At 47.3% G+C, this 22,550-nt stretch overlaps 8 protein-coding genes across 8 annotated transcripts; 6 read left to right on the top strand and 2 right to left on the bottom strand.

The window, feature by feature from the left end:
• Window positions 1–1,408: 1,408 nt before the first annotated feature.
• On the top strand, window positions 1,409–3,463 carry UA08_09243 (putative Transcription factor; the record flags this gene model as incomplete). The annotated part of the gene is made up of 6 exons (XM_020264230.1): window positions 1,409–1,628; window positions 1,698–1,893; window positions 1,953–2,112; window positions 2,146–2,466; window positions 2,532–3,023; window positions 3,092–3,463. The coding sequence occupies 6 exons, from the start codon at window positions 1,409–1,411 to the stop codon at window positions 3,461–3,463; spliced, it is 1,761 nt and encodes a 586-aa protein (XP_020115619.1).
• Window positions 3,464–6,277: 2,814 nt separating this feature from the next.
• On the bottom strand, window positions 6,278–7,375 carry UA08_09242 (3-ketoacyl-(acyl-carrier-protein) reductase; the record flags this gene model as incomplete). The annotated part of the gene is made up of 3 exons (XM_020264229.1): window positions 6,278–6,450; window positions 6,566–7,261; window positions 7,333–7,375. The coding sequence occupies 3 exons, from the start codon at window positions 7,373–7,375 to the stop codon at window positions 6,278–6,280; spliced, it is 912 nt and encodes a 303-aa protein (XP_020115622.1).
• Window positions 7,376–8,016: 641 nt separating this feature from the next.
• UA08_09241 (trichothecene 3-O-acetyltransferase) lies at window positions 8,017–9,369 on the top strand (the record flags this gene model as incomplete). The annotated part of the gene is made up of 1 exon (XM_020264228.1): window positions 8,017–9,369. The coding sequence occupies one exon, from the start codon at window positions 8,017–8,019 to the stop codon at window positions 9,367–9,369; it is 1,353 nt and encodes a 450-aa protein (XP_020115621.1).
• Window positions 9,370–10,228: 859 nt separating this feature from the next.
• On the top strand, window positions 10,229–11,621 carry UA08_09240 (Salicylate hydroxylase; the record flags this gene model as incomplete). The annotated part of the gene is made up of 2 exons (XM_020264226.1): window positions 10,229–10,724; window positions 10,795–11,621. The coding sequence occupies 2 exons, from the start codon at window positions 10,229–10,231 to the stop codon at window positions 11,619–11,621; spliced, it is 1,323 nt and encodes a 440-aa protein (XP_020115624.1).
• A 662-nt stretch (window positions 11,622–12,283) lies between these two features.
• Window positions 12,284–15,286, bottom strand: UA08_09239 (hypothetical protein; the record flags this gene model as incomplete). The annotated part of the gene is made up of 3 exons (XM_020264225.1): window positions 12,284–14,130; window positions 14,324–15,062; window positions 15,131–15,286. The coding sequence occupies 3 exons, from the start codon at window positions 15,284–15,286 to the stop codon at window positions 12,284–12,286; spliced, it is 2,742 nt and encodes a 913-aa protein (XP_020115623.1).
• Window positions 15,287–15,465: 179 nt separating this feature from the next.
• On the top strand, window positions 15,466–16,154 carry UA08_09238 (hypothetical protein; the record flags this gene model as incomplete). The annotated part of the gene is made up of 3 exons (XM_020264224.1): window positions 15,466–15,507; window positions 15,601–15,661; window positions 15,721–16,154. 3 exons carry the CDS (start codon window positions 15,466–15,468, stop codon window positions 16,152–16,154), a joined length of 537 nt encoding a protein of 178 aa, XP_020115659.1.
• A 1,055-nt stretch (window positions 16,155–17,209) lies between these two features.
• On the top strand, window positions 17,210–18,699 carry UA08_09237 (hypothetical protein; the record flags this gene model as incomplete). The annotated part of the gene is made up of 2 exons (XM_020264223.1): window positions 17,210–17,453; window positions 17,525–18,699. 2 exons carry the CDS (start codon window positions 17,210–17,212, stop codon window positions 18,697–18,699), a joined length of 1,419 nt encoding a protein of 472 aa, XP_020115660.1.
• A 1,264-nt stretch (window positions 18,700–19,963) lies between these two features.
• On the top strand, window positions 19,964–21,042 carry UA08_09236 (hypothetical protein; the record flags this gene model as incomplete). Its single annotated transcript, XM_020264222.1, has 3 exons — window positions 19,964–20,206; window positions 20,277–20,521; window positions 20,604–21,042. The coding sequence occupies 3 exons, from the start codon at window positions 19,964–19,966 to the stop codon at window positions 21,040–21,042; spliced, it is 927 nt and encodes a 308-aa protein (XP_020115663.1).
• Window positions 21,043–22,550: the final 1,508 nt, after the last annotated feature.

Genomic DNA, 22,550 nt, shown 5'->3' with positions numbered 1-22,550 from the left:
TATATATCGTTTTTCTGCTACCCGCCCAATTCAAAACGCCCGAACAATGGCTGTCCTTGTCTCTGTCGATTAGACGGCTATTGAGCAGTTTATTCAGATACGAATTAAAGTTTATTTTCCCAAAGGTACTTGCTTCCAGTCTGTTGTCCATTGGGGGTTTAGCCTAGGAATTAGGATATGAAAAGTGAATGAGATAGTGTAAATGTGTGGGAAGTACCTAATACTACGGCTTCATTGGACAATATTTTTTATCTTGATGCAAGAAAATCTGCTCGTATTGCTGTCATCTTGTCCTCTATGACAAGCAGAGTGGTGGGTCAACATTTGTTACCTATCACATCGACCGGGCTATGGGAATCGATATCTAGGTGGATGGGAATGAACTTTTACATGATAGTTAACCAGCACGTAACTTACTTCCCATCGACAGGATAACTTACCCTCTCATACGTACGTATAGGCTAATCTGGTCTCCGTTTATATCCGTCTTGCCAAGAGCTGAAGCATCCATGTTGAAATACTACGAACTCAAAGCATGATAGTGTTCTTGCAGTTTATTCATTGACCCATGAGATAGCTTGATCTATACTGTCAAAGCGGGGATGGTACTTCGTCCTCTGAATTCTTCAGTAGATGCGTTTCTAAACATGCGGGCTAAATTTTAGCTGAAGGACGACTCTTAGTCAAGGACTACACTATGGTTGTGGTAAACTACACCGATTCAATTCTAATATCAATTATTCAAATAGTCAGTATACGAACCGAAAATACTTGAAATCGCCTTGTAAGTGTATTGATTACAATAGAAAAATTTCAATGTGTAGAGATTCTAAAACTAGAGCCGTTCGGGATCTTCAAACCGCCCGTGTATCTACTCCTAGCCTAATTAATTCAATGGTGTGGGCTCTGCACCACAGCGCATCCTATTAACGCAGAGGATGACCATACATGCAGCCTGGTCGTCTACGGTGATTTTCCATTCGTGTGATGGGGCTAGAGCATAGAGGATGAGGCGTTTACATGGAATGACAGAAAGACCCTCGTCGACTGTTAACATCCACGTGGGACGCAAGATGGCCCCAAAAAGAACCCATGTCTCTTGAACCAGGTATTCAGCTGTTAATAGTGATGGATAATTCAGCCCTCATACACTCTAAACGTACGGGAATAAGAAAGGTACATAACGGCATTCCGACCTTGGACTGTAATATAGTTGAACTACCTAGGTAGTGTTGTCCACGAGGTCATATCTTCCAAAGTTTTATATTTTCTGTCTAGACATATTTGCATTGATATCCGAGTGTCTCATTGCATCTTTCTTTATAACAAGGCATTACTAGCAGATATAACAGTCCTTGCGATCTTTTTCTCCCCATCCCGGGAAATTTTCCTTGTTCCACCATCCGCCATGTCTTCCTCACCTAGCTCAGATCAAGGAGCAGTTCCTCGACCTCGACAACAGCCCGGGTCAGCCTGTGAGGAATGTCGACGCCGAAAGCTGCGCTGTGACCGTCAACAACCACGGTGCGGCGTGTGTGCAGAAACCGGAGTCGAATGTCACATCACGCCCTTGCGGCCACCGCGGGGGCCCAAGCGAGGCCAATTCAAGGCTCTCCAAAATCGAGTAGGTAAGAAATCACCATATAATGTTGAATACAAAGCTTCACTGGAATTCATGGCTAACTAGACAAATACAGCGGCTCTTGAAAGCCGTCTAACAGAACAGGCCATCAACTCCATCCAGTCTGAAGCTTTGGTGGCTATACAAGATACTGCAGAAGATCCACCGTCACACCCTGAGAAGGATTTTGATACTCAACCACAACAGACCTTGCAGGAAAGCGATGGTGGTACAACTGGAACTCGTCTGCCTACATGGATGAAGGCTGAATTGTATGCACCAGCATTTGATACTAGCACAAGTCGACATTTGCTAAGGTTTGATCTTACAGGAATCAGATTTATTTCGATAGAGTACATCCTGTTGTTCCAATGCTACATCAGCGACGCTATTTTACCTGGACTAGGGTACCAGGCCAGTCCATGGCACGAACTTGTCTGCAATATACAATGTGGATTCTGGCAGCATCATGCTCGAGACAATTCCAAAGTGTATGTGACATTTTGTATAACGAAACACGACAGATGCTTGAAGTACTTGATACAAAAGACAATGAAGTCGACGGCATTGATATTGAGCAGGTTCAGGCCTGGATTCTTCTGGTGCTGTATGAGGTCACGAACAGTCACTCACGCCGCGGCTGGATCAGTGCAGGGCGCGCCTTTCGACTTGTTCAACTTATGCGGCTATTCGAGATTGACGGATCAGATACAATGCTGGCTCAATCTCTAACAGATGACTGGGTTCAGCTCGAGGAAAAGAGGCGAACATTTTGGATGGCCTATTTGCTGGATCGGTTCATTAGCGTGCAGAATGGACTACCGTTGACATTGAATGAACAAGTAGTATGTCACCGGCCCAAGAACTATACGTGCACCAACTGCTTTCGTTTATTGACTGTCCTTTACAGATTCTTACAAGATTGCCTGCGGGCGATAGCGAGTTTCAAAGTGTACAGCGTGTACAAATGAGATTCCTGTCAGAAGAAATTACTGCATTAGATCCCACAGCGCTGTCGCCTTTTTCTGAATGTATTATACTGGCGACTATCTGCGGACGCGCCTTGCTACATAAGCATTGTGCGTCTGTGGAGCGAGTTTATGGCCACGTCTCCCAGGACTTTTGGGATCGACATTGCTGGATTGACAACATTCTCACGCAAAGAATCAAGATTTTGAATCTGAAATATCCTCCGGCTTCTCAGAATATTGACCCAATGCTAATCTTCACTGAATTGGTAGCAAACACTGCGGTTTTGTTCCTGTATAAAATCATCGATACTATGCCATGCCACACGCTTGAAAGTTCTGTCAAGTTTATGGAATACAAACAACGAGCCAAAAAAGCCGCCGATGAGATTGTTAATATTACAAGAGCACTATCTCTCTTCACCCAATGCAAGGTTTGTTTACACCTTTGACTGGCATGATGCATTCTAGCCTTATGCTGCTTGCTAACGATTCCATTCAGATACACCCATTTACCCCGATCTGCCTTTACATCTGTGCTGAATTCTTCACTTTTCACCGAGAAGAAGATAACAGCTCTTACTTCGACATTCAACTGAAAGAAATCACGGATGCTCTACGCAACTTGCAGTCCGTAAACAACTTAGCCCGGAACTTTCTTCTGGCTCTGGAGTCAGATGGTAGCACATGCACAAGCAGATCACTGGTTATTGGCAGTGAGAGTTTGGATCTTTCCCAGATCACTTCTAACCCTGCATCCATCGAAATTCCGCCATTTGCCGCTTTAGAAACTATGGAATATTCGACGCCAATAGATGATAGACAAATAGATTTCCACTGGAATATGGGACAAGCTGGCTACGGTGGGTTTTGAATCGTACTTACTTGTGTCCCGCAATATGTGGTGTTTGCTTTGTGATTCTTCCCTTGGAATCTTGCCCTATTCTTATGGTCACGACTTCATGGGATTGCTATAGAAAAGAACTTCAATTTGGTCTTGGAGTGTTCTCGTGGGGATCCTGTGTTTATCTTTCTTTTTTCTATTCATTTGTGGTAAATAAATACGCCCCAAGGTTCACCTTACAGAAGACTTCCAAGGTTGGCATAGATAGAAACATGCTTTTTGTGTTTTGTAAGTTCTCATCTGAATCCATTATATCGCTGAAGAATAGTTTCATGTATAAGACTTCTTGCAACTAGGCACCCTAGAATATAAAACTACAAAAAGGTAAACCATGAAAGTCAATATGTCCGTGATGATCCTATTTTCTCGCTACTAGGGAGCCAAAAGGATGTACAATGCAGTGTACTAGAATCCTTCAACTTGCAACTTAACTTACAACTTTTGACACTTGATTATGTATTTTCGTTCTGGAAATTCCACCCGAAGTGGTATAATCTTTAACCCGTTTGCTCTGGTCTATATCGGAAATACGAATTGAGCAGTTGTTTCCTTGCCACTTTCTCAAGACTAGCCATTGAACATGAAGATCTAGACATTGGAATCCGAGTCCTAATGCTACAGTAGCTCCCGCCATAATCTGAACGGCCCGAGTAAGTTTGTTAGACATATGCACTAGTTATTTTGCTGCAGTTACAAGTGTCTTGACTGTTACCGGAGACGTAGTGTTAACGCATGTATTAGCCCTGGTCATGGCGGGTCGAGTACTCTGAATTCTGCATCATCGATGAAGATGACTGATAATCTTTCAAAATTACGGAGAAAACATTGCATAGTGCAACTTTTACCCACCTGGCTTAAGGTGGCTAAAAGAGAAACCGGCAAGGATTCTCAAGCAGTCACCACGACATACAAGGGTTTATCCTTCGGTAAATGGCAAATGATACAATATACCGAGTTCAAGTCGACTAGTTGGGACCCGCCTGAGGATGGAATGATGGATGTTATACAAAGGCTGTTTCGAACCTTTCCGTGTACAGGAGAAGTTCACGCAAACGGCCGTTTACTGGTGAACGATAATTTTGATTCGCGCGCATGGCACGAATCATAGTTCACAGAATCTCAATCCTACTCAAGTGCGATAAGCCACCGCGTAATGGGGTCTTTAAGCAGCCATCGGCCCACATTCTAAGTGTTGGGTCCATGGAGTAGTTATAGGCGAGGTCTGTGAATTCGGTATCAAAATACCGAGGACTACCCAAAAATGGACAAGTAGGCAGATAGTATACACCGTTGCTAAAAATTTGGAGAATTTCTAATTTGCTAGATATGTATTGATTCGGCCCATTTAGGTCTCGATAAGGGTTCGCCTCTTTAGGCAATTTTCTTCACCATGGGCCACTCTAAAACTGCCTTGAATATCACCGGATCGTCTAATGTACAAAAGCACACTAGTTGTGGTGATTTGTACCTCTTCTTCACTACGCAGTGAGAGAAATAAATTTTTTGAAAAGCCCAAAATAGCCTCGTGTCACAACCTTCGGTATCCGACGATTTTAACGCAGCAGCTTTGCTATTGCTGACGTGTTTGTTTAAAGGTCACTAGTGATAATCAGGTACTGGCGCATTGTACACTGTTAGTTAAGAGATTTGAAAGGTAGATCCTCTAAGTAAGCTAGCTTCTAACAGTATCATCTCGCAATCACCGACGAACAAGCCGGTGCTAAATACGGAATATTTCTCGTGATGTGCGACGAAATTCAGGTGGAACCCTCACAGGTCAGGTTCCTGCAAAAAGCTGAAGGAGAGTGATGACTCGGCGGTTTTCAAAGTGACTATTTCCGACAGACCCTGTATTACGAAGGTGGTAAGCTTAGGATAACTATATTATTCAGGACCTGTCACTAAGTGCGAGAGTACCGCGACATTGTACCGGCTGAACGGCATCTACCGCTTCGCGAAATCAATGCATTTATTTGAAAATCCACCGCATATCGACGGTTGAAGGCGAGGGGTTTCTGCGAGAGGAGGCTTATCCCCGATTTCTACGGAGTGATTACAGAATTGCAACCAGCACTTTGGCAAAGTCTAGATATGTTTCTGAATGATGAGCTGCCACCTAATGCTGTTGTCATCGAATATATCCCGGACTTGCAACAGACAGATCTTTCCAACTTTTCCAAACAACGTCTTGCCAAGCTCCTCCAAATCCTCTATGATATGCACGAGGCGAAAGTTCTCCACGGCGACCCAATGCCTAGAAATATGATGGTCTCGGATTAGGAAGACATGGTTCTGTGGATCGACTTCGACCGTGCTCAAACTTTCTCGGACGACTCCATTCTACCAAGGCAAGAATCTTGGTTCGGGCAAGAAACGGAACTAGTGGAATGGTTTGTTGAAAATCTGGTGGGCCTCACACATCATGAACAAAAGGATAAGCTAACTGTTTTGTAGCCATAAGTCGGTGCTATTCTTATTATTATGAATGGATCGCGTAGGAACTTATACAAAATGTCAAGTTCAATTGCATCAAGTTCCGCATTGACGGTAGTTACGTATGGCTTAGACCTACTACAAATAGAGCAAAGCAAACAATCTTCGTTTCTTTTTAAACAGCGATCGTATTTCCTGTGTACAATTTATATGTAAAGAAATGAGATCGATGTCCGCGGGTATGCATCGTTTCACGCACATTGACAGTTTAGTAGATCTCTCGATGCGTATAATTGATCACATAGACGTCTTAACCTTGCTTACCCTGAGGTCTACTGCATTCAGCTCTATCTAGAAGACAAACTTATTTACGAGCTTGTCCCCTTGGACGATTTCATCTTTCTTTGCTTCTAGTTCAGGCATGTCCCAGGTTGCATTAATGTATCGACCGCCCAGCCACTCGCGTTTCTCCGAAGTGATGTATACCAGGGTGTTGGCACCCAGGTCCAGCGAGTCGACGAAGACTATGGTGCAAAGAAAATGTAAGGTTAGCACATCTGCTTTTCTGATCGAATGGAGCGTAAACACCTCAGACATAATATCTAGGTATCCAATGATGGGACAAGGGGAAATACTCACTATGTTTCTCAAAATCATGCAACCCTTCCGGCCCACCCATCATGTCGGTTGGGCAGTTACCTGGGTGAATGGCAAAAGCAGTAACACCTTGCTTGCCGTACTCCGCGTGAATAAGCTGGGTGAAACGCAACAAGGACGCCTTGGATGTCTGGTAGGCAGTCAATGTTGGGTTGAGCAGGTGGGCAGCAACACTGGTGACCTGAATGATATACGGATTGGGGCTTTTGACGAGCAATGGGAGAAACGAACGAGCGACCAAATATGGACCTCTGAGATTAACAGTCATGATGTTCCACCACTCCTCTGGATCAGTAGCAGCAATGCCTCCATGCGTGCCTAGCAAGCCGGCATTGTTGATAACGATATCACAGCGACCAAATTCTCGCTCAACCGTTACTGCCGCCTCTTGTACGCTGTTTGGATCCGCCACGTCAAGATCTATTTGCAAGAATTTTGGAGCATTTCGTTTAGCCGACGCCGCCACCGCAGATACATCTTTCGCCAGTTGAGACATATCCGAGCGTGCACCAGCGGCAATGAATGAAGCTCCAGCTCGCGCATATGCCAGGACCATCTCACGGCCGAGGCCTCGCGAGGCACCGGTGACGAAGACAGCCTTGCCAGAGAAGTCGAATTGGCGAGGATCGATGGCTGCGTAGGAATCGCTGTGCACGATTGACGTCACATCGTAGTCGCCTAGTTTCGAAAATCAGCTTCAGCCCCTTCTAACTAGATTTATATCTAGTGCTGAATATGTTAATACTGACCAGGGCCTTCTAGGATGTTTTGTGTTCCACGAGGAGGCGGCATGGTGCTTATGTCTTCTTGTGAATAGCAAAGAACAGCCTGATTTTGGCGAATACGCAGATATGAATGATGAATACCTATGCAGCTTTGACTGATGCTTAGGATACACGTCTATTAGTATTTTTTAACCGTACTAACCTGCGTTCCGGCGTCGTCCCGGGCACCGTATGAGTGCATAAACTAGCCAAGTTTGGGATTTATGAGCATGTATATATGGATTAATTCGTTTCTTATTTGTCCAGATTATCACTCCCTAGAAGGCCTCATGTATACGGTATCCGAAGGCCTGTCTATTGTCAATCAAGGGAGCTTCTACTGTTGTTGAGCCGGATCGGAGTTTTGCCTCGGAGTTTTGTCCGCTACAGTATAGCCTGCCATACCCATGGAGAGTGCATGGTTCGTGACTTTGGCTTCAACTTTCTCGTATATACTAATGTAGGGTCCAAAACTAAAGCTAGACAGTCACTACCTTGGATTCAACAGCACCAGACATTATGGCGACTAGGTTGATATATATTGGGCGACTGCCCAGGTATATAACGATTCCTGCAACGTAATTGAAGATTCTCGCACACGAATTTAGTCACGAAACAAGAACCACAGAACTCCAAACAAGTGGAATAACTGTCCAAGAGTCATTGAAAATGGATGACCCAGCACGAACTCAGGATGTTTTGGGTCAGCTTCCTTTGTTGAAAGCATACAACCACATCATGGTGGGATTCACACTGCAAGAAGACATCGATCGCGACAAGATAGTTCAGGCACTAGAGTCGGCGACTATCAAGCTCACTACTGCCATTCCCTGGTTGGGAGGTAAAGTCGTCAATGTCGGCAGTGGACCAGACAGCAGCGGTCTCTTCCAGAGCGTTCCTTGCCCCGAGTTTTCGCCTCCAAATTCCATTCTGCGTGTGAAAGACTGCACAGATCTTTTAGCCCCTTACCCCGAGATTGTGGCCGCACGAGGGCCAACTACGATGCTGAACGGAGATGTGATTGGACCAAAGAATGCCTTCCCACTCAGCTACCAAGAGTCCGAAACAGACCCTGCGCCGGCCGTGTTGATTCAGGCCAATTTTCTGAAAGGGGGCTTAATACTGGATGTCGCGGCTCAGCACAACCTCTCGGATGGCGGTGGCATTCTAGCGATGCTGAACTTGATTGCAACAGCTCTAAGAGGACAAGAGCTACCGGAGAGCGCCATCAAAGCTGCCAACTTGGACCGCAGAACAATCATCCCACTGCTAGGACCTGATGAACCGCTACTCGATCACAGCCATTTGATCCGACCTCCACCCCCGGCAGTGCGCCCTCCTTCCCCTTCACCGTTGACTTGGTGCTTCTTCCGCTTCTCTGCTTCAAATCTAAGCGCTATCAAGGCCGAAGCCAGCGATCCAACAAACTTGACAGTACCGTTCATCTCACGGGACGATGCGCTGTGTGCGTTCCTTTGGAAACGTATCACGTCTGTTCGCCTTCGTCGGCGCCAAACGCCCGATGATTTGTCCAAGTTTACTCGAGCAGTTGATATCCGCAAAATCATGGGAATTCCATTCGACTACATGGGCGTATCAGTGAGCAACGCCAGCACTTGGCTTTCATTTCAACAAGTGACAACCCTACCACTGGCTGCAGTAGCCTCGGAATTGCGCAAAACACTCAACGAGATCGACGTCGATTTCGTCCGCAGCTTTACTACCTTTGTTTCACGACACAAGAACAAGAGCAATATCGCGTATGCAGGCAAGTTCAACCCTGAGACAGACATGGGAACATCCTCCATGGCCTCTGTTCCGCTATACCACGCAGACTTTGGGCTTTTGGGAAAGCCAACCTTGGCTCGCAGACCTACGTTTACGCCCATCCCAAGCACTATATATGTGATGCCCCAGACAGTAGAGGGCGATGTTGATGCACTTGTCTGCCTTGGAGAGTCAGACATTGCAGCGTTACGAGGCGACCCAGAGTGGACATCTCGTGTTGAATATGTCGGCTAAGGGCCATACCTAGGTACTCTTTAGCTCTGTTGATGGGATAAAACCAAGTCATGCATAAAATGTATGTAGTTGAGTTCGAATGATCTATCGATACGTACATGCGCTAGCTAGTGGATTAAATAATTAAAGAAAGCTCTCCTAAATAAAGTTAGTAGTGAATCGAGAGATCTACATTGATTGACCAGGCTCTTGGATCTATCGGACTCGGAGTTTCCGAACCACTCACTACTCACTAGAAGTATCTGTATATTTCAAATATACTGCTGTACAAGACAGAAATACTAAAGTATGCTATTAGTTGTTACAGGAAAACTTTAAGAGACTGACCAGCGAGCTGCAGCGGAACATGTCTCCTTCAAGGTCTTACGGTCAGAGTGTATGTACCCATCAGCTGGACATCTTGTCCTCATGAGTTCTGACTCTCTGAACCGACAAATTGTAACCCATGGATCGAAAAAAGGAGAATGACCCCTTTTGATAGGCTCTTAGATGCCTGATCGCCGGCTGGGCTATGATCTCGCAGACCGAAGCTTGAAAGTGACAGGTCTCCATCCTTAATCACACGTAGTCTAAACCCTATGTTGGCCTCGTATTTTTTTTCGGCCGGACTATTATTTTCTCTATCGCCGAGGGACAGCTTGCTCGTTCACGAATAAACAGCCACGGCCCCTCCAATCTTGATAATCAGTAAGCTAAGCATAGTAGCTTCTCCGGAGCCTTAAAGGTTCACCCTTGCGCGCCCCGTTGGGTCCGAAGGAATTGTGTGATATTTTTTCTACTTGTCCGTTGCACTTATAATTGCATTGCTTCGTTGCAATCTCTACAACCTTCGTTCACTTCCACTGATTAGTCGACAAGCATGGCGGAAGTAAAGCCCATTGAAGTCGCCATCATTGGTGGTGGAATTACAGGACTCGCCCTAGCATTGGGTCTGCAACGCAGAAGCATTCCATTCCACATCTACGAAAGGGCAAGCAGTCTGCGCGAAATTGGAGCAGGCATTGGTTTCACCCCGAATGCCGAGCGGGCCATGCTGGCTCTGGACCCTCGCATTCACCAGTCTTTCAAGAGCGTTGCGTCCCAGAATGCGTCGGATTGGTTTCAATATGTAGATGGCTACGGCAGTGTTGACGGCGACAAAGAAACGGTGGACGAAGCTTCACTATTCAGCTTGTATCTGGGCGAGCGTGGGTTTGAGGGCTGCCACCGTGCACAGTTTCTCAAATGTCTAGTCGACTGTCTTCCAGAAGACTGCGTTACGTACGGGGCCCAGCTCGAGACCATTGTTGATCCAGTTGGTGATGAACGAGTTGTGATGAAGTTCCACGATGGTACAACGGCTGAGGCTGACATGGGTAAGTCTAGTCTAGCACTGCATTTTGATTATGTGACGCTTGTTCGCTAACAGGGGTCAACGACCGACAGTCATCGGCTGCGACGGCATTCGTTCTCGTGTTCGCCAATTGATCCTGGGCGAAGACAATCCGGCTTCCTATCCTGGCTACAGCCATAAAAAGGCCTACCGTGGCTTGATCCCCATGGAGAAGGCCTTACCGGCCCTCGGCGAGGCAAAAGTGAATACACGATTCATGCATCTTGGCCAGGATGCGCATGCCCTGACGTTTCCTGTCGCCGGAGGAACATTAATGAACGTGGTAGCCTTTGTCACTGACCCCGGCGAATGGCCTTATGCAGATAAACTATCTGCCCCCGCAGACAAAAACGAAGCCATTGCCCAGTTTTCAAAGTTTGGAGGAGCGGTCCGAACGATTATGAGCCTGTTGTCAGAAAACCTCGATGAATGGGCCATTTTTGATTATTACGATCACCCAGCCTCAACGTACTACAAAGGCCGCATTTCTATTGCTGGCGACGCCGCTCATGCCTCCGCTCCTCATCACGGTGCCGGTGCCGGTGCTGGAATTGAAGACGCTACAGTGCTCGCAGCAGTGATAGAGTTGGCACAGTCCACATTACGTGAGTCTGGAACAGCTTCTAAATCGGATATATTGAACGCAGCTTTTGAGACGTACAATACAGTACGACTGGAGCGATCCCAGTGGCTCGTCGAAAGCAGTCGTATCCTGGGTGAGCTGTATGACTGGCAGCATGAACCGACAGGAAACGACAAGGACAAGTGCAGTGAAGAGGTATACTGGCGCTCGCACAAGATCTGGGATTACGACATTGACGAGATGTTACAGCAAACGACGGAGGAGTATCGTAAACGAGCTGTCATTTTTCTACTTTGACAATATCAAGCTTGATCCTGGTAGAGCTCCTTTCAGTAGTGATTGAATATTACATGGTATTTCATCTCTAATGCGCTAAAAATGTGAATAGACTGTTTCATTTTGTGTATAGTTTACATGTCTAGTCAGTCTCCTGCAAGAACCATTGCCCTAACTAATAGAGAGGGAAATTACTTCTTGCGTTCTATTCCTTATAGTTTACCAATATCTGCTCGCTCCGACGTACTAATGCGTACCTGTCCACCGCTAGAATTCTCGCTTGCAGTGTACGCCTCGTCATCTCCTAGTTTTCCTATTCATCCTTGAGGCTCGCTCGACGCATTAACGCTGGACTGCCTAGATTTTCGACAACTGCGCGTCATAAACATGATAGGAGGAAGAAACGCGCCTAGGCTAGGCCATTAAGCTTGTTGATTTCGACTTCGTTCATTCAGGAAACCCCTGAGGCCTCCCCATACCGATCCTTGTGTTCTTGCATACTCAGTTTCAACGCCTTCTGCAAGACTTCATCATCATCTTGATTCTCCATCACGCTCGCACGGCCTTTGCCTTTGTTCCGACGGTGCACTTCAGAAAGGCTTTGCTTTTTAACGTAATCCATCACAATCTCTTCTTCCATCGTGTTTTCCTCATTATATTCTCTCTTTTGTTGTGGCTCGAATTCACTTTGCGTGGTACCCGCGAGGAGTCCGACGAAGTGACCCGCCAGCAATGACTACTGCCTTCTCAGACGCTCTTTCGGACTGGTCTCTTTCCTGCTCGAGTTCCTCTTCGTCCTCGGTAACCAGACTGAGATCTGAATCCAATTCACCGTCGCTCGCATCTTGCTGACCGTCGACCAACAATTCTCCGGCGGCGGCCGTGTTGGCAGCGCGCGAAGCAGACTGTGAACCACCAACGGCGAGCGTGGTGCTTTCGAGATCTTCTGCATTGCTGGAGGGCTGGACGAATCTCGCAGGTTGTCCGCCGTCTTGTCGGTTTTCTCTGCTAATCGTTTGCTGTGCTTCCTGGGCTTCTCGCGCCATCTCATCAGAGTTGCCCGCTTCCCTCAGGCGTTTCCACCGATCGATGACTTCTTGCTTTTCTGTATCGGAGCTCTGCAGCCACTCCTCGTACCCTTGAGCTACCCTGGACGAGACGATGCGATTCTGCACATTGCTGCCAAACAATTTTTGTACCTCTTTGCTTGCACCCTGCATCGTATGGCCGAGGATACCAAAGACGGCTGCTCCGGGCTTGGCTATAAATCCTCCTATCCCTCTACCAGCCCCCTTCACAAGGCCGCTGGCACCCTCTTTCTGGGCGCCTTTCCATGGCTGGGTAACCAGTCCAGTAACGCCATCGTACCAGCCAAAGCCAAACTCTCTCCCTACTGCCCTGACGCCTGACTTGAAATCGATGACCCTTTCTTGAGGGCGCACACTATCATCTCCCCAAAGCTTCGGGATAATATGAAACCCTCTTGTGAAATTCACTGAAAGGTCCACAGGTACCTGGACCACCGCCTTTAGGAAACTCCCGGCGCCTTTGCTCATATGCACGCCAGCCTGGCGGCGCAGCATGTCAGGGTCTTTACCGGAGCTAGATTCCTCTCGACTGCGGAATCGACTTGGGCTAGCCTCGTCTTGTAATGAATCGGGCATAGAGATTGATCCGGCGTTCGAAGAGGGAGTTGACCGGCCGGAGAGGTTGGAAGCAAGAGAGACCTCGCTTTTACTCGACTGCTGTCGGACGTGTCCAGCTGGAATTTGCAAAGCTTTCCATGCCTCCGAAGGAACATCGGCCAGACCCATCATCATGCCGCCGACTGCCCCCAGAAATGCCGTGAAGCCTCCAGATATGGGATCCCAGGGACCTTCGTCGACGTAGTATTCCTGTGCTCTAAAGAGCTTCAAGTCATTGAAGTCTAGAAGTTTTGCATTCACCAAAGTACAGGCGGCAAAAGCGCTTAGCCTGATCTTGGTGCGTTTCACGCGCCACACAGCGGTTCGAGATGGTGCAAGAATGCAACGGAGTCGCTCAGGCTCGAGGAATTGGTGGATCGACTGAGCCGCCATGCCGTTGCCTCGCTCCGCCGCGATCTTGCTTGCAAGTTCTTTGGCGCGGTCCATGCATTTGGACTCCAGGCAGAAGTTGATAGCATCGGCCAGCTTGTCCGCGGTGAGTTGTTTGTGGGGGATCGGATCTGGGCCTGCGCCTGCTCGCGCGACCATGGCGCCCCAGAAAGGCTGGTCTCCAAAGAATGGAATGATTACAGTGGGCCGGCCTGCGGCAATGCCTGCCGCCGTAGTTCCTGCGCCACCATGGTGGACGACGCACGAGACGTGATTAAAAAGCCAGTCATGCGGTACGTTGTCTAACATAAAAACGCCCTCGGGGACCTGAAGCTCGCCTGTGCCTATACCTCCCCAGCCTTTAGAAAGAAGGACACGCTGACCAGCCTTTCTCACGGCACTGAAAACAAGTTCCGTCATCGCATTGGGATCCTCCAACACGATGCTCCCGAATCCTATATAGACAGGGGGTGGACCATGCCTGTAAGTAAGGGGCAGGTGTGTAGTTACAGGCCAAGTTAAGAATGGAGAAGCCAGAGACAGATATATGAGAGGCCCAGTCTTTGGGTTTAGGTATCAGGGCCGGAGACCAGCAGTAGGTGTGAGGAATTTTAAGACGCTGGAGCACGCCGGTGGCCCATATCATACTGAGAGGGTCCAAACCAAGACACTTTGTGCGAAGCCGGTTGATAATGTCACCTAGGACCTGCCATGAGAGAAGTTCGATCATGCCGTAGCTGATGTAATTGGTAAGGTGAGGGTCTGCATTTGAGGACTGAATGTTAACCAGTGGATGAGGGAATGCCTGAGTAGGGGAATATGGCATGGTGAACATGATATGAAGCGGGATGCCGAGCTTCTCGGCACAGTGGATATGTGCAAAACTTGGAGGATTGGCAATGATGCAGTCGGCAACAAAGGGCTTTGCTGTAGGCGAACAGCCAATGTCGTTGCCAGAGGGCTCGGAAAGGCCATCGCCGGCTTTGTAACATGATCGCCAGCAGCCTTGGATATACTCGGCAACATCGTTTCTTCGCTGGCCGATCTCTCCGCTAACTACACTGCGAAATCCCGGCCTCAGGCCGGGATTCTTGACCATGAAGGCCATTAGGCGGGCAGGGTCGCCGCCAATGCTGAAGAATTCCAGCCCATGCTCCCGAACAAAGTCCTTGAAGGCGGGATGAGTCGCGAGACGTACGCGATGGCCGTAAGTGTCTCTCAAGACTTTTCCCAGGGCAACGAAAGGCTGTACATCTCCGCGAGAGCCCACGGCCTGGATGACGACGTTCAAGGGCGGAGGTGGACGAGCTCCGTCCTCGCCGCCTCCTCCTAGGGAAGGGGGAACGTACGGAGGGAGCGGCACACTATCCTGGACATCCTGGACGTGCTGATGTAAAGCAGGAGTCAGGATCTGAGACAGATGGCGATTGAAGTGGCCGATGCGGATGTTGACACGGTGAGAGAGGCGCTGTTCTTTTCGTCGCGGATCTCGCCATATGTCTCGCCGTAAGCAGGCAGGGGAACGTCGTTCTCGACCAGCTCTTGGCCGGTGATGTCGGTCGCATCCTGCGCTTGCTGCTGGTCTATTTGTGACGGAGGTTGGTTGACCATGGCGTGGATGATGTTGAGTGAGGTCGGCGGGGCTGTCATTTTTACATGTATGTATTTGGTTAGTGTGAATAAATTTTCTGGTGTTGGAATTCTGATGCCTGCCCGCTCCACTACTCACTACATAGTCAGTCACGACTCAGGCACCAGCGTTTCTGGCGGGCATAAACATGTTGTCGCAGATGAAGAGAATAATTAAAATAATTTCAATTCCGTCTGCTGCAGTAAGTGTTATGATTTTATGTTCGCTAGATGTCTCGCTCTTGCTTTACGCTGCAAATCATGGCTTCGAACATGGCGGCGAACAAAACACTTAGTTACGCCCTGCGAGCGCTGCAGCTCACGTTCAGCATATAGTCCTGCGGACAGACGGCTATGGTACGCAGAGATAATGCATCCTGCTATTCTGTTGGTGAGAGACTGACCGCATCGCCTAGCTATCCATGTGTTTCGCGGCCACACTGTCTACGAACACTTTGTGTTTGGCAACTTCTACGATTACTACGGCGTCCCTAATGAATGGGGCTTCCTAATGTTCTGTGCTGCATGGACAGTCCTGGTCATCATCTTCCACCTCATTGCGGCAAGAAGCTTCACGGACCGTGCGTGGATGGGCTATATTCGTGTCGCTGTTGAGGCTGTTGCTGTTCTTTCATGGCTTGCTGGGTTTATTGCTGTCGCTGTTCAAATTTCAACCTACACATGTTCGGCAGGACAGAATTCTTGTGCATTGCTCAAGGCGGCGACAGTGTTCGGGGCGTTCGAATGGCTGCTGTTTATGCTTACCACAGCCCTGACTGTCATGCTCGTCTTCTTCAACAGCCCTCATAAGCCAACGACTTCTATGACCGGACCCGGTGCGGCTGTTTGATCAGCGCCAGAGTATCAATGTGGACATCAGACCCAGCCTTTGCGCCACGGATCAGTGGAAGTCGTCTGTTGACAAAATTCTTTGCAATGATTCATGAACAAATTTTAAGGTTGCCAACGACTATGGGACTAGCAACGGAGCTCGAGGCATGAAGATTGGTAGTAAGCGCAGTCAGCTCGTCAGCAAGCGTAGATACGTCTTATCAAACGTAATAATAAATATAAACTGTAAAAGTATAAGTTTGATTTATTTCACTTCCATAATCATCAAACTAGCTCACATAAGCAACATAGTATCAACACCAAACGTAACTATGCAAAGGTAATCATGGGGTCGCGTGCTGTCTGAAGCCGGGCGTAATCATCCAACTATGCTGGTACAGAAATGCATTGAAATGTGTTAGGTTGCAAAAGATCTAATTTGTGGAGATACCAGCAACAGCTCGCATTGACCTATCAGCCCATGTATTATGGTCGAGGCTGGTCAACGAAGCACAAACTCCGACCCGACAATAACCTGATGCATAATAAACGGCTTCTAACCATGGGGCCGTTAACCTTGCCATCTACCCATTTTCTCCGGTTGGCGCATATCCACGCTTTTATGTGCTCTCAGTTTTTACTATAGGCTATTTGTGAGTCCGTCATTGGTTCGATGTACAGTCGTTACTCCGATCAGGCTCCCTCGGTGTATGGAGTTAGTTTTCCTGTACGATTGCCAGCCAATTTGGCCCCTTTTTGCGGCCACTCGGGAAGAACGACACAATTAGTCGGCGCGCTCTTATTGACTGCTATAGACCTCTATATTTCGCGCAGCACAGGCTGAGGCTATTGCTACAACACGAAGTGCATGCTTGTACATTTTAATGCAGTATGATTACCTGGCATATTTTACGATATCCTAACCCAGAAAGGCAGTTCGTGAGTCGAAGTAAAAGGTCATTGAAATCCGAACCCATATATAAGCAGATGTGAAGTCTGGCATGCGTCAACTTTTCAAGTGAAGTAACGTAGCGTCTCTAAAAAGTCTTGTTTTATCTTTCCACAGACGTCAAAATGCCTGCAGCTCTTTCAATATGCCTCTTGGCGGCCTTGAGTGCCAACCATTCTGCGCTGGTTACCCCTAGCTCCTCCGACTATAACAGCAGTCTCGCCATCTATAACCTAAACCTGCCCATCTATCCAGCTGCTGTCACATACCCAAGTAGCACAGAGGAAGTTGCGGCCATTGTGAAATGCGCTGCCGAAGGAAACTACAAGGTGCAGGCCAAAAGTGGCGGCCACAGCTACGGCAACTACGGTGAGATACTATCCATTTTCCACCTCAGTCTTAAGGTCAAAAAAGAAAAGCAACTGACAAAGAGAGAATAGGCTGGGGCGGCGAGAGTGGAGAGATTGTTATCAACCTGGCCAACCTCGACGGATATTCTTACGACGACTCAACTGGCTATGCTACCGTTGGTGCCGGCTCTCGGCTGGGACCTGTCACCACCGCATTGTACAACTCTGGAAAACGTGCTATTGCCCACGGCTCATGCCCTGATGTCGGTATAGGAGGTCACGCCACCATTGGTGGTGTTGGTCCGACCTCGAGACAGTGGGGAGCAACCATCGACCACGTTGTATCCGCCACTGTTGTTCTCGCCAATGGACGAATCGCTACCGTATCAGAGACCGAGAACCCCGATCTGTTCTGGGCGCTGAAGGGAGCTGGATTTAGCTATTTTGTGGTCACAGAATTCGTTTTCAAAACGGAAGCTGCTCCAGTCGGAGGTGTTTCTTACACATATGCTTTTCAAGGCCTCAACGCCAGCGCTCAATCTCAAGTTTTCAAGGATTTCCAGACATTTATCTCCAATCCTGACTTGTCCTGGGAACTGTATATCATGATGGTTGGTCTCCCTGAGGTACTTGAAATCACTGGTGCCTTCTTCGGCTCCTTGGATGACTTCAATGCCCTTGGATTAGAACAATCGTTCAGTATCCCGCCCGCTGCAAACGTCACAGTTATCCCCAACTGGCTTGATATGGTTGCCATATGGGCCACCGAGTCCGAGACCGCTGAGGAGCCGGCCTACTTCTACGCCAAGTCTTTGGACATCCTGCCCGATGCCCTCCTCTCCAATGACACCATTGACTCTATGTTTGAATACCTCACTACGACCCCTGACGACGCGTTGACGTACGAGCTCGAAGTGCAATTAGTGTCCGGCGCTATGGCAGAAATTGCTAGCAACGCTACGGCTTTCCCACACCGTGATGTCTTGTACTGGATCTTCGCTTATGCATCGACGAATGGTACAGTTTCTGAAACCACGATCGACTTTCTGGATGGTTTCAACAATGTCATTTACGATGCATTCCCCAACGAGACTTTCTATGCCTATGCTGGCTACGTTGATCCTCTCCTTACGAATGGACCGGAGCTGTACTGGGCTGACAATTTGCCCAGGTTGGAAGAGATTAAGAAAGAGTGGGATCCTCGTGATGTATTCCACAACCCTCAAACTGTCCCCGTTGGAGAAGGATCTTCAGGAGAATGTTGATTGAATTTTCCGCTTTGCACTAGATAAACATGCCTCTGGCGAGATTACATTGTCTCAACTGTCAATTTTGACATGTTACCGCTGTATATACGATCTGCTTATATTAGCTACTCATTATTCATAACCCAGGACTATTAAAAACGTCTGCCCACGAGAAATACTGTATCCAAGGTCTATCGCAATACTTAAAATAAGCAAACCTGCCAACAATCAGAGCAATTTTTACAGATTAGCCTGAAAAATCGGCTGCGACAAATTTATTCCTTCGGAGAAATTGGTTGTCTTCCTAGTTTCATTTGAAATACATGTAGTAGACACGAAATCGTAATCTCGTGGCTGTCGCTGGTGGTCGCCGCATGCTTCCAGAAGAACCTTGGACTAGAGTCCTAGTAAAAACTTACACTTGAGCAGTCTAGTTAGTAGTAGCTACTTGGTCTAAAATAGCCGATTGGCACATATAGCTTCCTAGTCAGCTGCATTCCTCTGGCCTTGGGGATTTTTTCCATGATCATTCTACCTGTTCTTGAGGGGTGGAGCAGAGGTTGACAGAAAAAAAAAGGGAAGCTTGTGTCTAGCTTAATCCAATCTGGTGGACAAAACAATCGCAATTACTCCTAATTGGTAGAGAAACATCTGCATAAGCATAAGTAATTACTGCGTAGTCACAACGTGGAGGCTGTATACAGCCCTGCATCTGCGGGGCGGATTGGTAGAAACTCCGGCCCGCATGGGGGTCGCCTTTCCATAACAGGTTAGTGCTAGCCCCGATCCTTCGTTGGCCCTAATTTCCGAAATAGGCAAAATATGGCCAAAGTAGGTCCAGTGCGCGGACTTACAGATGACAAACCCCGTGCTTATACCACGAAGTTTTGCTTCATATGTACAGTGCACCATTTTGGGTTGTCAACATCTCGGGACGTTCGTGAACAGGAGTTTTAGCCTACGTATACGATATTTTTTGGCCCGCACTATGCATGACTGGCTTGGTCTCCCGGCGACTGCGGATGGAGTAATCTACCAGAACGCTAGAAAGGAATTAATATCTATGATTTTCTGGGGGCTAGAGGCAAATATCTAGTAATAGTATGCCATCAAACAATGCCAGGGGAGGTTTGTAAAAACCAAGTACTTAAAAGATCAATGATTACTTATTCGACGTAAAGACTAAGATGTTAAATAATAATCAAACCCCTTCTACGACAGTATAGCTAGAGTCGTGGAATATTTCAGGATTCCTTCACGAGCCGAAACAAAGTTTTAAAAAATGAGTGGCACATTTTTGGTCAGTGTTATCGCTCTGTTATCCTGTTATAGTGTTCAAGCACAGAACGTGACAACGCCTGACCCCGAAGGATGTATCGACCCGACTGCATTTGTGACATGCCTTTCTACGGCCAATACAACTGCAATAGAATGTGCCAACCAACCAAACGCGACTGTTACTGCTTGCGAAGTGCAGAGCCTCGTCGACGAGATGCTGTGTTACTATAGCAGCTGCTGGAACAAGGTTAGTTTCTATCTCAATCCTTCTTAACGTCATATACAGACATCGAATCTGGACCTAAATGGGAAGATAGGTATATACTTGCGCATATCAATATATCACTTCCGAATACCTTCTTGCAATTGATCGTGACCACATTCAAAGCGCGCCTTTCTACCCAGCTCCAGCCAATTCTCCTGACAGTTGCTCTTGTAACCTCGGTAACTCCTTGATCAACGCTACCAAGAACCACGATACACTTTATACGTGCTGGGGCATGTCTAATGAGACGCTTGCGCACGAATGCCAGTGCTGTGTCTACAGTGCTGCGGTCAGCGCGTATGTGTTGTTCCCCTTGACTATGTAGTAAAGCTCGACTAGCCGTAAGGTTTGCACTAACGAGTGTTTCTTTTCTCTGCAGGTCCTATGGCATTTGCCCTGGTACGGAAAAAGACATCCTAGGTGTCCCCACATTGGTCGAGGAAGGACAAGCCAACATTGCAGCTAACGGATCATGCGATGCGCTCACGTATGATGTTTGCTATGGTCAATTCGGCATTCCAACGGCAGACAATGGCACTTATGTGGATGTCAACAATCTCCCACCGAATCAGACTCAGACTCTTAGCAATACCCCTGGGACATCGTCATTGACCAGCCCTCCAGGAGGTGAAACCATGACCGTTACGTTTCTAAACAAGACATATACTGTTACGGCAGCACCGTATCAGGCCAATGGTACAGCAGCAAGCACGGCGCCTGCCACATCAACACCCACGGGTGCTGCCATGAGAATTTATCCGGAAGGGTTTCTGGGAAGCATTTCCACGGCTTTGATAATTGCATTTCTGTTGCTTTAAGATATCATCTCCAAGTCTGTTACAATATCTGTAGTGGATTTCATGTCATTCAGAGTCTCAATTACATACCGTGTTTACAATCTGAGTTGTGTTTAGTGATGTTTGCGAGACAGTCTATCTACGCATGACTTAGCTGGTCGGATCGAATAGGAATCCACTTCCGGATACGGCGTAGGATTGGGGCTGGTTGTTGATTTTCTGGTATGCACACAGTTACTTGGGCAGTTTAAAGCAATCCAAGTTATATGCACGCAGCTTGATAGCTGTAAGTTGGAGTCAGATGGCGGAGAAGAGTATTAATTTAGAAGACTGTTCAGCATGAAGTCTGTAAACTATAGAAATAAGTTTATGGCGTAGTATTAATATAAATCCTAGGTGCTTTGCAACAGAGGCTAAGCATATATAATAATCTATGGAGGTGGTGGTTTACTTTCTTTTACACATTTCCTTTGTACGGTACTGTTTTAGTTTGCTGCTTCATTTACTTGCTTATTACTTACTAGCGTTCTTGATATATCTAAGATAGATAGGAACGCTGACTTCTCAGAGCCCAGCTCCACCAGTATAGTGCCCGTAGTAAAGGCTCACGGAAAGGGTATGAATACTACTACTACGGTGGATTGAACTCCAGTAAAGCATGTATCCGGGGCTCCGATTGACCGAATTCCTCCCTTGGCCGCTGAGAGATATCCGAGATTTGAACAGTATCTAGAGAAAAAAAAGTGAAGTCGATCGACATACCGATTACGGATTACATAGCGTGCCTCACGAGGAGGATACATCCGCTCCTCGTGAGGCCTTCGTAGCCTTTTCTTTTTACACGCGATAATGTTTACTACCTAGGCTACCAACTTCTGGTGACCCTTAACTGTATATGACGATTATAAAAAGCCTAGTTATCCGGTTTAGGTAAGTACGCAATGGTGCTTGCTGTACGATTTGAACCTGGTCATAAATATGAATATGGAGGAAGAGGACAATGAAAAGGTAACGGAAGATGCTATTATAGCAATGCAAATAGTTCGAAAACTACCTAGGTAGGATCACCGCTTAATCTCTCCTCTTAATTGAGTTGACACAGAGGTAGTCGTAGACAATTATATCCCGAGCTCTTAATGTTATCGTAAAATTATCTTCTTCATCAATCGGTAGCTTTCTCTGAGTGCCCGCGCGTGCAATGCATAAATACATTGTCCATTCTATGCGTTTCTCTCTCCCTGTAACAACAGCCACAGTCATATGCACAGCAGCCACCGAGAGCTCTGCATGCTGATTGGACTTCGTCTTGGGTATATGACAAGTGCCCTTCCACATAAAAATCAAAATTCCGGATGTACGGTCCTTTCGATTTGTCGAATAAGTGGTCATGACGTTCCTGGTTATGAAACGTTACAGAAGTAGCCGGGGGATATATATGACGAGGCGCAGAATCGACGGCCTTTTGTTTGCCATTTCAGTTCTGAATCTACTAGCCTTGGTCCAACTCGGTATAGCGTCCGGTTCAACTA

This window comes from Talaromyces atroroseus (genome assembly GCF_001907595.1).
Source record: "Talaromyces atroroseus strain IBT 11181 chromosome Unknown scaffold_19, whole genome shotgun sequence".
Taxonomy (NCBI): domain Eukaryota; kingdom Fungi; phylum Ascomycota; class Eurotiomycetes; order Eurotiales; family Trichocomaceae; genus Talaromyces; species Talaromyces atroroseus.
The sequence above is the reverse complement of the archived record's forward strand: the minus strand, read 5'-3'. Positions and strand labels throughout refer to the sequence as shown.